The 14,829-nt window shown below is 43.1% G+C and overlaps 1 protein-coding gene across 1 annotated transcript; it reads right to left on the bottom strand.

The window, feature by feature from the left end:
- Nucleotides 1-692: 692 nt before the first annotated feature.
- On the bottom strand, nucleotides 693-14,443 carry ube2j2 (ubiquitin-conjugating enzyme E2, J2). The gene is made up of 8 exons (XM_084167751.1): nucleotides 14,016-14,443; nucleotides 12,865-12,995; nucleotides 12,202-12,242; nucleotides 11,287-11,389; nucleotides 10,195-10,333; nucleotides 4,507-4,587; nucleotides 2,704-3,731; nucleotides 693-2,609 (listed from the first exon to the last, which is right to left on the bottom strand). The coding sequence occupies exons 2-7, from the start codon at nucleotides 12,993-12,995 to the stop codon at nucleotides 3,441-3,443; spliced, it is 786 nt and encodes a 261-aa protein (XP_084023877.1). The 5' UTR covers nucleotides 14,016-14,443; the 3' UTR covers nucleotides 693-2,609; nucleotides 2,704-3,440.
- Nucleotides 14,444-14,829: the final 386 nt, after the last annotated feature.

Raw genomic sequence — 14,829 nt, forward strand, 5'->3', positions numbered from 1 at the left:
TGCAACATGCAACAATTTCACTGAGTTACAGTTCATATAAGGAAATCAGTCAATTGAAATAAATAAATTAGGCCCTAAATCTATGGATTTCACTTGGCAGGGGCGCAGCCATGGGTGGGCCTGGGAGCACCCACTGGGGAGCCAGGCCCAGCCAATCTGAATGAGTTTTTCCCCACAAAAAGGGCTTTATTACAGACAGAAATAATCTGTTTCATCAGCCGTCTGGGTGGCTGGTCTCAGACGATCCCTCAGGTGAAGAAGCCGGATGTGGAGGTCCTGGGCTGGCGTGGTTACACGTGGTCTGTGGTTGTGAGGCCGGTTGGACGTACTGCCAAATTCACTAAAACGACGTTGGAGGCGGCTTATGGTAGAGAAATTAACATTCAGTTCTCTGGCAACAGTTCTGGTGGACATTCCTGCAGTCAGCATGCCAATTGCACTCTCCCTCAAAACTTCAGATATCTGTGGCATTGTGTTGTGTGACAAAACAGCACATTTTAAAGTGGCCTTATATTGTCCCCAGCACAAGGTGCACCTGTGTATTGATAATGCCTTTTAATCAGCTTTTTGATATGCCATACGGATTATCATCTGATTATGCCAGATGAATTATCTTGGCAAAGTTGAAATGGTCACTAACAGGAATGTAAACAAATTTGCGCACAACATAATTGTTTTTTTTTTGGAAAATGTCTGTGATCTTTTATTTCAGCTCATGAAACATGGGACCAACACTTTACATGTTGCGTTTATATTTTTGTTGAGTATAATTCATGTATATAGGCAGAATCAACTGCCTTTGAGAGCAGTATTTAAATTGAGTAGGTTACTATTTGTAACCCAATTACACCACTACTATAGTTAACCTATCCACCATGTCCATTATTTCAATTTTCATCATGTTTGAGTGGGTCAGTAGCAGTGTAAAGACACGACAGACAGAGAGACAGATAGGCAGACAGAGAGACAGATAGGCAGACAGAGAGACAGATAGGCAGACAGAGAGACAGATAGGCAGACAGAGAGACAGATAGGCAGACAGAGAGACAGATAGGCAGACAGAGAGACAGATAGGCAGACAGAGAGACAGATAGGCAGACAGAGAGACAGATAGGCAGACAGAGAGACAGATAGGCAGACAGAGAGACAGATAGGCAGACAGAGAGACAGATAGGCAGACAGAGAGACAGATAGGCAGACAGAGAGACAGATAGGCAGACAGAGAGACAGATAGGCAGACAGAGAGACAGATAGGCAGACAGAGAGACAGATAGGCAGACAGAGAGACAGATAGGCAGACAGAGAGACAGATAGGCAGACAGAGAGACAGATAGGCAGACAGAGAGACAGATAGGCAGACAGAGAGACAGATAGGCAGACAGAGAGACAGATAGGCAGACAGAGAGACAGATAGGCAGACAGAGAGACAGATAGGCAGACAGAGAGACAGATAGGCAGACAGAGAGACAGATAGGCAGACAGAGAGACAGATAGGCAGACAGAGAGACAGATAGGCAGACAGAGAGACAGATAGGCAGACAGAGAGACAGATAGGCAGACAGAGAGACAGATAGGCAGACAGAGAGACAGATAGGCAGACAGAGAGACAGATAGGCAGACAGAGAGACAGATAGGCAGACAGAGAGACAGATAGGCAGACAGAGAGACAGATAGGCAGACAGAGAGACAGATAGGCAGACAGAGAGACAGATAGGCAGACAGAGAGACAGATAGGCAGACAGAGAGACAGATAGGCAGACAGAGAGACAGATAGGCAGACAGAGAGACAGATAGGCAGACAGAGAGACAGATAGGCAGACAGAGAGACAGATAGGCAGACAGAGAGACAGATAGGCAGACAGAGAGACAGATAGGCAGACAGAGAGACAGAGAGGCAGACAGAGAGGCAGATAGGCAGACAGAGAGACAGATAGGCAGACAGAGAGACAGATAGGCAGACAGAGAGACAGATAGGCAGACAGAGAGACAGATAGGCAGACAGAGAGACAGATAGGCAGACAGAGAGGCAGACAGAGAGACAGACAGAGAGACAGATAGGCAGACAGATAGGCAGACAGAGAGACAGATAGGCAGACAGAGAGACAGATAGGCAGACAGAGAGACAGATAGGCAGACAGAGAGACAGATAGGCAGACAGAGAGACAGATAGGCAGACAGAGAGACAGATAGGCAGACAGAGAGACAGACAGCATGCCCTCAGGCCGGGTTAGCGATTGAGTTCACTGGGTCTTCCATTCTTACGCAACATATCCCATGACTAATGACTTCCCTCATCCAAACCAATTTCTTATAAAATACTAATTTCCAAATTACCCTACAACCCCACTCTTTTCCAACTAACCCCTTAAAAAACAGCCGTGTCAGTGATTAACATGGGCGGTAAGTTGTTTTTGTTTGTGTTTTTTTTTTTTTTAATACAAAAACATACCGAAACCTGTGAGTCATGTATATGGTTTAGTCCAGACGAGGGTGAATGAAGCGTGACGTTATGAATGCATTCTGAAGAAGACACACGGAAAAGAGCCGTCAGCTATTTTGGAAAGGAGCCACAAGGGGACGTGACTGAGGCCTGTCCCCCAAATGGCACCCTATTCCCTATATAGTGCACTACTTTTGAACACATCCACATGGCCCTGGTCAAAAAGTAGTGCACTACATAGGGAATAGGGTGCCATTTGGGGCAGAGAGTTCTGCCTTGTCAGATTGGCTCAACACACACAGTGACAGCTGACCTAGGACTCGGGACTCATTCCAAAAACCTTGGGGCTGAATAAAACTGCTTCTCTTGTTGCGATGAGCCTACTTTAAAAGCCAGGGTTACATTGACATTACACACAGACTCCTTCCTGTGGGGGTGGAGTCTGTCTTACCTGTCCCAGGGGACACAGGACAGAAGGGCAACACTTACCAAGTGAGTCTGAACCTTGTTTCCTGGGCAACAGAGGGCTATCTATCCCCACTTAAGACATACTTCTTAGAACTGGAACAGGCAGAACGGAAACATGGTTCCAATTTACACATTATTCTTTTTTTACAGGGACCCACCAATATGGCGACACAATAGATTTAAATGTATCTAGCACACAGAAGAATACCAACAACACAGTGGGTTCAGAGTAATTAGGCAGAAAAAAAAAAACAATTACTTGAACTATTCTGAGCCAGCGGTCAACCCACGAGCCAAGCACTTCTAACACCTGGGTATTAGGTGATAACCACCGAAAGCACAGAGTGGATCAACAACCGTTTCCACAAAACAACCCTGTCCCATTCCTTCCCCCCAAACCCCCACCTGCTCCTCCATCCATCCATCCATCCATCCTCCAGGCGGATGGCTCTGAATTTCTATCAATAGTGTGTTTAAATCATATTATAGTCCTGTAGCTGGACCTCTCTTCCTCTCCTCTCCTCCTCTTCTCTTACTCCTGGGCGATGCTCCGCAGCACGTACTTCACTGTGTAAGCAAATGCAGCGAACCCTACAATCACAAACAGGTTGGCCAAGGCCCCGCCCAGCAGTCCGTGGTTCCGATTGGCCTGCTGGAGGCCGGGGGCAGGGTTAGCGGGACCCAGAGGGGCATGGCCTCCGTTGAGGGCAGGGATTCCGTAGTTGCCGTGGTGAGGGTCGCCGTCAGGAACCACGTCGGGGAGGGGGAGGGGCTGGGGGCGGGCGCTCAACTCCTCCTGGGCCTTCTGTTTCTGCTTTATCTCCTGGAGAGAGAGAGAGGGATAGATGGAGAGAGAGAGGGAGAGGAGATGGAGGGAGGAATGGAGAGAAGATGGAGGGAGGGATGAGAGAGGGAGGGGAGGGAGAGAAGAGAAAAAGGAGATGGAGAGGGGGGATGAAAAGAGGGTGAAAGAGGAGAGAGAGTAGATGGTGGCAGAAAAAAGATGGAGTAGAGATGATGGATGGAAAACAGCAAGTAGGCAGGGAGAGAGGAAGTGGAGGAGAAGGATGAATGTCGGCACTCAAAAGAAGCCAGTAATAGAATCCGCTCAGTTGATGACATGGCGATCTAGAGCAGGGTTTCCCAAACTCAGTCCTGGGGCCGCCCTGGGTGCACGTTTTGGTTTTTGCCCTAGCACTACACAGCGGATTGATGATGAGCAGGCCTCCTGTAGCTCAGTTGGTAGAGCATGGCGCTTGCAACGCCAGGGTTGTGAGTTTGGGAAACCCTGCTGTACTATATGCTGCCTTTTAGTTTGTTATTACAGTATCCGTATTTAGTTTGTTACTACAGTGTCTGTATTTAGTTTGTTATTACAGTATCCGTATTTAGTTTGTTATTACAGTATCCGTATTTAGTTTGTTACTACAGTATCTGTATTTAGTTTGTTATTACAGTATCTGTATTTAGTTTGTTATTACAGTATCTGTATTTAGTTTGTTATTACAGTATCTGTATTTAGTTTGTTATTACAGTGTCTGTATTTAGTTTGTTATTACAGTATCTGTATTTAGTAAATTATTTCCATGCAGACTCACATCAACAGCATCAGGAAACAGTTCACAGAAAACCTTCTCCTTCAGGTTGAAAGCCAAGCTCTGGGCTGACAGCTGTCGTTTCTGGAGGTAATAAACAACAAAACAATTAATAACCAAAAGAACCAACAATTTGAATTACATTTACACCTCATCCAGAGTGACTGAAAGTTAGTGCATTCATCTTAAAGGAATAGTTCAGGATTTTGGCAAGTAAGCACTTTCATCTACTTCCCCAGAGGCAGATAAACTCTGCATCCAGTATGAAGGAAGTTTGAGGTAGTTTCACAAGCCAATGCTAACTGGCGTTATCGCAATGACTGGAAGACTACAGGAACAGCTGGTATGCTAGCTATTCCCATAGACTTCCAGTCATTGTGCTAACACTAGTTAGAAATTGCGCTAACGCTAGTTGGCAACTTCCTTCAAACTGAACGCAGAGACAAAAACGGGATCCATGAGCTCATCTGACTCTGTGGAAGTAGAACAAATCCTGAACTATCCCTTTAAAAAAGGTAGATCACAATCAACAAAGCAGCTAGCAGCAAAATTACATTTACATTTAAAAATTGTAAGTAGCATTTTCCTCAACAAAGCAGCTAGCAGCAAAATTACATTTACATTTAAAAATTGTAAGTAGCATTTTCCTCAACAAAGCAGCTAGCAGCAAAATTACATTTACATTTAAAAATTGTAAGTAACGTTTTCCTCAACAAAGCAGCTAGCAGCAAAATTACATTTACATTTAAAAATTGTAAGTAACATTTTCCTCAACAAAGCAGCTAGCAGCAAAATTACATTTACATTTAAAAATTGTAAGTAACATTTTCCTCAACAAAGCAGCTAGCAGCAAAAGTACATTTACATTTAAAAATTGTAAGTAACATTTTCCTCAACAAAGCAGCTAGCAGCAAAATTACATTTACATTTAAAAATTGTAAGTAACATTTTCCTCAACAAAGCAGCTAGCAGCAAAATCAGTGATTAGTGAAAATATTAGGCAAACAATATAAACAGCCATATACACGTGAAGTCATTCACCGTAACTATTATAATAGTGTTGAATTACATCTGATCCGCGGTGAAATCTTTTTTTATTTTTTTAAGTAAATAAATGGCTTATAAACAGATGGGTTATTTTCCCAGTGAGTCCCATAAGACTATCAAAAAAACAGCACTGATATCAAGCCTTTAAAAAAATGGTTGCTTTCTGAAAACTGGAATATTTCCGTAAGTAAGTTGGGCCTTGACATTTCTCATGTATCTGAGAGATCAGACGGGGTAGGGTGGTGCCGGAGTAATGGTTAATGACCCAGACTCTGGACCAAGGCCTAAAATTAACTTTTTGGTCCACCAGCCACTCAAATTGTTTACCAGTGAAATGATTTCACCCCCCCCCTCGCATCGCCTTCCTTGTTGTTTTCCTTTGGACACGTGTTCGTTCCTATCAAAGTTGTCGTTTCTACTGTAGCATACAGTATGTATGGAGCACGGGGTCCAGCAACATTAAGGCAGTTATATACAGTTTAAAATATTACATTTCAGAACACTTTTCAATTGCATCAGCAATTGTGGGTTCGATTACAGCCTCAAAATGGTCAGAAACAAATAATTTTCTTCTGAAACTCGTCAGTCTATTCTTGTTCTGAGAAATGAAGGCTATTCCATGCGAGAAATTGCCAAGGAACTGAAGATCTCGTACAACGCTGTGTACTACTCCCTTCGCAGAACAGCGCAAACTGTCTCTAACCAGAATAGAAAGAGGAGTGGGAGGCCCCGGTGCACAACTGAGCAAGAGGACAAATACAGTAGAGTGTCTAGTTTGAGAAACAGGTGCCTCACAGGTCCTCAACTGGCAGCTTCATTAAATAGTACCCGCAAAACACCAGTCTCAATGTCAACATTGAAGAGGCGACAGTGGGATGCTGACCTAGGCAGAGTTGCAAAGAAAAAGCTATATCTCAGACTGGCCAATAAAAAGAAAAGATTAAGATGGGCAAAAGAACACAGACACTGGACAGAGGAAGATTGGAAAAAAGTGTTATGGACAGACGAATCAAAGTTTGAGGTGTTCGGATCACAAAGAAGAACATTTGTGAGACGCAGACCAAATGAAAAGATGCTGGAGGAGTGCTTGATGCTATCTGTCAAGCATGGTGGAGGCAATGTGATGGTCTGGGGGTGCTTTGGTGGTGGTAAAGTGGGAGATTTGTACAGGGTAAAAGGGATCTTGAAGAAGAAAGGCTATCACTCCATTTTGCAACGCCATGCCATACCCTGTGGAAGGCGCTCGATTGGAGCCAATTTCCTCCTACAACAGGACAATGACCCAAAGCACAGCTCCAAACTATGCAAGAACTATTTAGGGAAGAAGCAGTCAGCTGGTATTCTGTCTATAATAGAGTGGCCAGCACAGTCACCGGATCGCAACCCTATTGAGCTGTTGTGGGAGCAGCTTGACCGTATGGTAAGTAAGAAGTGCCCATCAAGCCAATCCAACTTGTGGGAGGTGCTTCAGGAAGCATGGGGTGAAATCTCTTCAGATTACCTCAACAAATTGACAACTAGAATGCCAAAGGTCTGCAAGGCTGTAATTGCTGCAAACTGAGGATTCTTTGACGAAAGCAAAGTTTGAAGGACACAATTATTATTTCAATTAAAAATCATTATTTCTAAGTTTGTCAATGACTACATTTCCTATGCATTTTGCTATATTTCCTATTCAAACTCATTTCATGTATGTTTTCATGGAAAACAAGGACATTTCTAAGTGACCCCAAACTTCTGACCGGTAGTGTAGGTTTTTCCAGCAGCAGACTATGATCGATAATGTCAAAAGCCGCACGGAAGTCTAACAAAACAGCCCCCACAATCTTTTGATCATCAATTTCTCTCAGCCAATCATCAATCATTTTTGTAAGTGCCGTGCTTGTTGAATGTCCTTCCCTATAAGCGTGCTGAAGGTCTGTTGTCAATTTGTTTACAGTAAAATAGCATTGTATCTGGTCAAACACAATTTCTTCCAAAAGTTTTCCAAAAGGGTTGGGAACAGGCTGATTGGTAGTTTATTTGAGCCAGTAAAGGGGGCTTTACTATTTCTTGGGTAGCGGAATTACTTTTGCTTCCCTCCAGGCCTGAGGGCACACACTTTATAGTAGTCTTAGATTGAAGATATGGCAAATAGGAGTGGACCCTATGACTCCACCGTATGGCTTGTTACAGTTGAAGTCGGAAGTTTACATACACTTAGGTTGGAGTCATTAAAACTCGTTTTTCAACCATTCCACAAATTTCTTGTTAACAAACTATAGTTTTGGCAAGTCGGTTAGGACATCTACTTTGTGCATGACACAAGTAATTTTTCCAACAATTGTTTACAGACAGATTATTTCACTTATAATTCACTGTATCACAATTCCAGTGGGTCAGAAGTTTCCATACACTAAGTTGACTGTGCCTTTAAACAACTTGGAAAATTCCAGAAAATTATGTCATGGCTTTAGAAGCTTCTGATAGGCTAATTGACATCATTTGAGTCAATTGGAGGTGTACCTGTGGATGTATTTCAAGGCCTACCTTCAAACTCAGTGCCTCTTTGCTTGACATCATGGGAAAATCAAAAGAAATCAGCCAAGACCTCCGAAAAAAATTTGTAGACCGCCACAAGTCTGGTTCATCCTTGGGAGCAATTTCCAAACGCCTGAAGGGTACCACGTTCATCTCTACAAAAAAATAGTACGCAAGTATAAACACCATGGGACCACGCAGCCGTCATACCGCTCAGGAAGGAGACGCGTTCTGTTTCCTAAAGATGAATGTACTTTGGTACGAAAAGTGCAAATCAATCCCAGAACAACAGCAAAGGACCTTGTGAAGATGCTGGAGGAAACAGGTACAAAAGTATCTATATCCACAGTAAAACGACTCCTATATCGACATAACCTGAAAGGCCGCTCAGCAAGGAAGAAGCCACTGCTCCAAAACCACCATAAAAAAGCCAGACTACGGTTTGCAACTGCACATGGGGACAAAGATTGTACTTTTTGGAGAAATATCCACTGGTCTGATGAAACAAAAATAGAACTGTTTGGCCATAATGACCATTGTCATGTTTGGAGGAAAAAGGGGGTGTTGCAAGCCGAAGAACACCATCCCAACCGTGAAGCACGGGGGTGGCAGCATCATGCTGTGCGGGTGCTTTGCTGCAGGAGGGACTGTTGCACTTCACAAAATAGATGGCATCATGAGGAAGGAAAATTATGTGGATATATTGAAGCAACATCTCAAGACATCAGTCAGGAAGTTAAAGCTTGGTGGCAAATGGGTCTTCCAAGTGGACAATGACCCCAAGCATACTTCCAAAGTTGTGGCAAAATGGCTTAAGGACAACAAAGTCAAGGTATTGGAGTGGCCATCACAAAGCCCTGACCTCAATCCTATAGAAATGTGTGGGCAGAACTGAAAAAGCGTATGCGAGCAAGGAGGCCTACAAACCTGACTCAGTTACACCAGCTCTGTCAGGAGGAATGGGCCAAAATTCACCCAACTTATTGTGGGGAGCTTGTGGAAGGCTACCCGAAACATTTGACCCAAGTTTAACAATTTAAAGGCAATGCTACCAAATACCAATTGAGTGTACGTAAACTTCTGACCCACTGGGAATGTGATGAAATAAATAAAAGCTTAAATAAATCATTCTCTTTACTATTATTCTGACATTTCACATTCTTAAAATAAAGTGGTGATCCTAACTGACCTAAGACAGGGAATTTGTACTAGGATTAAATGTCAGGAATTGTGAAAAACTGAGTTTAAATGTATTTGGCTAAGGTGTATGTAAACGTACGACTTCAACTGTATATTGTTGTCAAAGACCTGACTGGACCCAGCACCCCACGGTATGGCTCGTATTATGACCGACGTTGGTTCAATTATTTGAATTCCATTTAGTTGTTTTTTTTATTCTGTGTTGTTATAGCATTCAACCTACATAATGCATTTAATGCAAAAAATAAATCGAAACTGAAAACCGTGATTATCTTTCAATAATCAAACCGACCTCAAAAAGCACTAATCGTTCAGTACCATCCACCAGACCATCCGCGCATTTCGGCGGAAGTGTCTGGGAACGAGAATAGGTGTAATGTGACAAAAATTACATCCCTTTAGAGCGTGTGCCATTCTTCAGCACAACACGTCACCCTTTATAAAGCACGTTTATATCATATTCCACATAGTGGGTTACGTCACATTTATAAACCATGACACATGGTTATAGATGCTTTGTAACACATTTATGTAGTGCTTATGAAGGCTTTATGAAGCCTTTATAAGCTGAATGTAATAAAGCAGGACTCTAATGGTCTAATATTAAAAGGGACAATACCATTGCTACATCTAGTTTTTTTACTTTTAAATTAATTACATATAGCCGTTGATTCTTGAAGAATATAACTTGTACTGTAAACGCTTCATGAGCCTAGTTCCACTGTCGTACTCCATCAAAACCCTAAATATAAGCTCGTTTTTCCTCCAATGCTTGTAAACAATGTAATTGTATTACAACACTGTATAGCTTCAAAACATGGTTAAAAATCATTTTGATCTCATTGATGGATCCCTTGCATCCATAGCCCTGTCTAAATCAACTGACACAACACACATAGAATAACATCGTCAGTATGAACTCACGGTGTAGTCGGAGGTCTCGATACTACCCAGAGTAGGGCCTTTCTCCACCATGAAGCTGAGCAGACCCGTCAGGATGGTGGAGACGGACCAGGCTGGGTTCCACGTGTCCGGGTGGAAATCAGTGATGGACAGACATAACCTGGGGGAAGAGATACAGCGTGACACACTCAGTCGGGAGGGGAAGAGATACACCGTAACACTCAGGAAAAGACTGCATGAAAACGGATGCAAAGATTTAACAGAACATGCTGTAGTTCCATTGATTAAATGACATCCATTTAGGATATGTACTGAAGATTGTACTTAAAATGGTGTTAGCAGGGTTGGAGTCAATTCCATTTCAATTCAGGAAGTACACTGACATTCCAATTCTAATTGAAATTCTCTTCAATGAGAAAAATATGGAATTTGAATTTGGTTTACTTTCTGAATTGCCTGGAATTCACCCCAACCCTGGTCATTAGTACGATAAAAATCACCTGTTCTGGGTAATTAAATCAATCAAATGTATTTTTTAAAGCCCTTTTTACATCAGCAGTTGTCCCACGTGCTTTACAGATACCCAGCCTAAAACCACAGAGAGCAAGCAATACAGACGCACAGTGGCTAGGAAAAACTCCCTAGAAAGCCAGGAACCTTGGAAGAAACCTAGAGAGGAACCAGGCTCTGAGGGGAAAAACTCCCTAGAAAGGCAGGAACCTTGGAAGAAACCTAGAGAGGAACCAGGCTCTGTGGAGAAAAACTCCATAGGAAGGCAGGAACCTTGGAAGAAACCTAGAGAGGAACCAGGCTTTGAGGGGAAAAACTCCCTAGAAAGGCAGGAACCTTGGAAGAAACCTAGAGAGGAACCAGGCTCTGAGGGGAGAAACTCCCTAGAAAGGCAGGAACCTTGGAAGAAACCTAGAGAGGAACCAGGCTTTGAGGGGAAAAACTCCCTAGAAAGGCAGGAACCTTGGAAGAAACCTAGAGAGGAACCAGGCTCTGAGGGGAAAAACTCCCTAGAAAGGCAGGAACCTTGGAAGAAACCTAGAGAGGAACCAGGCTCTGGGGGGGAAAAAACTCACTAGAAGGTGAATATAAGTTGATTCTTACCGCGTGTTACACTTAAATCTCCCGTTAGGTGTGATCATGTAGATGCTGGGTGGCTTAAAGGGGAACTCCCGAGGGAATATTAGTTTGCCATGATAATATCCCCCTGTGGAACAAAGAATCAAGACATTCAATCAATTAAATGACAACTGTAACAACAATATTGTCAAAAATGAATCCAAAATTCTGCAAATCTAAGCAAAAAAAAAGTGGGGGAACAATTTAGTCAATATTACACCAGTTAGTATGAGATAATTTAAAGCAGGGCTCTCCAACCCTGTTCCTGGAGAGCTACCCTCCTGTAGGTTAACTCCAACCCTGTTCCTGGAGAGATACCCTCCTGTAGGTTTTAACTCCAACCCTGTTCCTGGAGAGATACCCTCCTGTAGGTTTACACTCCAACCCTGTTCCTGGAGAGCTACCCTCCTGTAGGTTTTAACTCCAACCCTGTTCCTGGAGAGCTACCCTCCTGTAGGTTCACTCCAACCATGTTCCTGGAGAGCTTCCCTCCTGTAGGTTTTCACTCCAACTCCTACAGGAGGGAAGCTCTCCAGGAACAGGGTTGGAGTTAAAACCTACAGGTGGGTAGCTTTCCAGGAACTGGGTTGGAGTTAAAACCTACAGGAGGGTAGCTCTCCAGGAACTGGGTTGGAGTTAAAACCTACAGGAGGGTAGCTCTCCAGGAACTGGGTTGGAGTTAAAACCTACAGGAGGTTAGCTTTCCAGGAACTGGGTTGGAGTTAAACCTACAGGAGGGTAGCTCTCCAGGAACTGGGTTGGAGTTAAAACCTACAGGAGGGTAGCTCTCCAGGAACTGGGTTGGAGAGCCCCAATTTAAAGTGACATTATTCAGAGTACTGTACTATATGTAAAGTGTCTGCTAAATGGCATATTATATTATAAAGTGCATTTATTTACCTTCGTATGGGGTTTTCTCAGGACCTCGAACCACATAGTGCCTGGAGAGAGAGGGGGGAAAAATCACATCATGGAAAATGCAATGAGTGAACAACTTTAAGGAAACAACCCATGACTGATTTGGCTCACAACAAGTGTACTATTCATTCATACTATAAAGATCCTGTTCATTCATCACATTCTCTAAAGAGACCTCGGGTGCATCTCAATAGTCTAGTGAAGTGGCTTCCTCTCATCTTCTCCTCCTAGTCTAATTTCCATAATTTACACTGACCCAGAAGAACTGGGACAGGTGAAAAGCAGATTCACAGCAAGCAATCACCATCCCTCCAGTATTTTCACCTATCCTGTTTTCAGATCAGTGCAGATGAAGGAGAGTGAAGAAACAAGGTGAGGATTTTAAAAGTATTGAGACAGCTCTTATCCCTCCTGGGCCCATATTCAAAAAGCATATCAGAGTAGGAGTGCTGATATAGGATCAGATTTCCCCTTTTAGATCATAATGAATAAGATAACATGGACAGGGGGGCCTGATCCTAGATCACCACTCCTACTCTGAGGCGCTCTGTCGATATGTGTGTGTGAGAGAGAGAGAGAGAGAGAGAGAGAGAGAGACACAGAGACAGATACAGAGAGAGAGAGAGCGAGCGAGCGAGCCCTTACCATTCAAGGATGTTGGATGGTAGGGGTTCAGCACATATGTAAGGCACAGGGTCTTTCTTTATCCTGAGGTAGTCCTGTTTCAGTCGCTGGGTGGCTGTGGTCGGTGCTCTCTTACTCCCGTGGCTGTTCATCTACAGACCACAGACAGAGAGTTCGTTAGACAGACACCACACATATAGTTCATTAGAAACGACAATATATCATCAATCATCTTTACAAGGATTAAACACTGTGTTAATCTGTTTTTCTTTGAGTCAAGGACATAAAAATACTGACACCTCATCTTGAAGGAGGTGGTTTGGGACTCAAATTATCATAAGAAGCAGGTATCAAAGGGAATGTTATGGATAATCAAATCTGTCAACATATTGAACGCCAATATAGGCTAAACAAATGTCACTTCTACAATGTTGAGAGACACACACGGTGCAGGGCGGTCACCTATTAACCGCATCACTGACTGATGGGAGTTAACAGGATTTCTTAGGTAGTTAACTAGCTTGCTTGGCATAATCAGTAGCTTAATTCCAAGTTACATGATATCAGATGATGCTCATTGACATTTCTATGATACTTGATAAACAACCGGCATCAAGTAATGATGAACCAGACGAGCGAGCTAGCTACTGTCTTACTGGAAAGATCGCAATTTGAGCTAAATTAGCTAGCTAGCTATCAAGGAAAGTAACCAAACCGGGGCGATTTAGTTAGTTAATTAATCCTGTATCTAGCTAGCAGACACATACTGTATATCCATGGCTTGGTGGCTAACGTTAGCTCTGAGTGCTGTTCCAAACACAACCGAATCAGCTAGCTAGCTAGGTTAGCTAGTTACCGTTGCGTGTTGGCTAACCGTAAAACAACAATATTTCCGGTGTCTTTCAGCGTACGTGGCTCGCTGAAAAACATAGATTATAAGCAACTACTAAACTAGTAAACTTTGTGCTAGCTGCCTAACCAGCTGCTTGCTACGAACCTAGATAGCCAAGTTAGCTAACTGGCAAAACATTGACAGATAGGAAGAAACGGCTAGCTAGCAGCTAATGTTATCGCTGTGCTAGCGAGGCCATTGCATCGACATTATTAGCTAGCTAGCCTCTTCTCAAAACAACGACAAACTGAACATAAACCATTCGATTAGAGAAAGCTACCTCTTTAGAGAACCCGGTGAACGTATTTCTTCGTGGAAAGGCTCGATGGTGAGCCCTAGGTTTTGTTCACAAATCTTGAATACGGGCTACGAAAACACGGACGTCTGGGACTAGTATTCTGCCAGCAGCACAAACAGTGAACATATTTTATTGCATGGGTTCAGTCTCAATCCAGGGCGTCCGCCGATGTCGCCCTTCTGTGCAAGTTGGAAGGTGGCAGAACTAGAAGAGTGTTTGTCGCACCATGAGACATCCCGAAAATCGGTCTTCTTACGAAAACGTCTGTAGTGTCCTAAGTATTATGACCCCGCTATGGAAAGACGACTCTCACGAACATGACGGTGTTCTCCCTTTTTGTTCCTTGACCATGGGACTTGTCTGAAGTCTGTAGCGTCTGAACCATTTTGGGCTACACTCTGTGGAAAGGGGAGTCTCTCACGAACACGTACATATCGGTTGTTTTGCTCTACGCGCTAAAAAGAAAAGGTTCCTGGAGTATCCTTTAGGGGTTCTTCAAATTGAAACTGTGGGGGAACCCCTATAAATTCTTCAAATAACCCCTTTTAATGGATCCTCGAAGAACCTTTTGAATAAACTTTTGGGGTTCATTTTTGAACTAACCCCCCATCCCCTGTTGTTATTATTGTTATTATAATACGCATAACAATAACAACAATAACACAATATTTGAGTTCTCAGTGTTTATTATGATTTTAGTGTCAAAACAGAATAAAAAAATCAAAATATGAGGTACACTCCCAGCAGAGCCCCAAGTCCAATGGGTATATCCTCTGGCGTGTTGATGTTAATGTGT

The sequence above is a fragment of the Coregonus lavaretus genome (genome assembly GCF_964263955.1).
Source record: "Coregonus lavaretus genome assembly, chromosome: 8".
NCBI classification, from domain to species: domain Eukaryota; kingdom Metazoa; phylum Chordata; class Actinopteri; order Salmoniformes; family Salmonidae; genus Coregonus; species Coregonus lavaretus.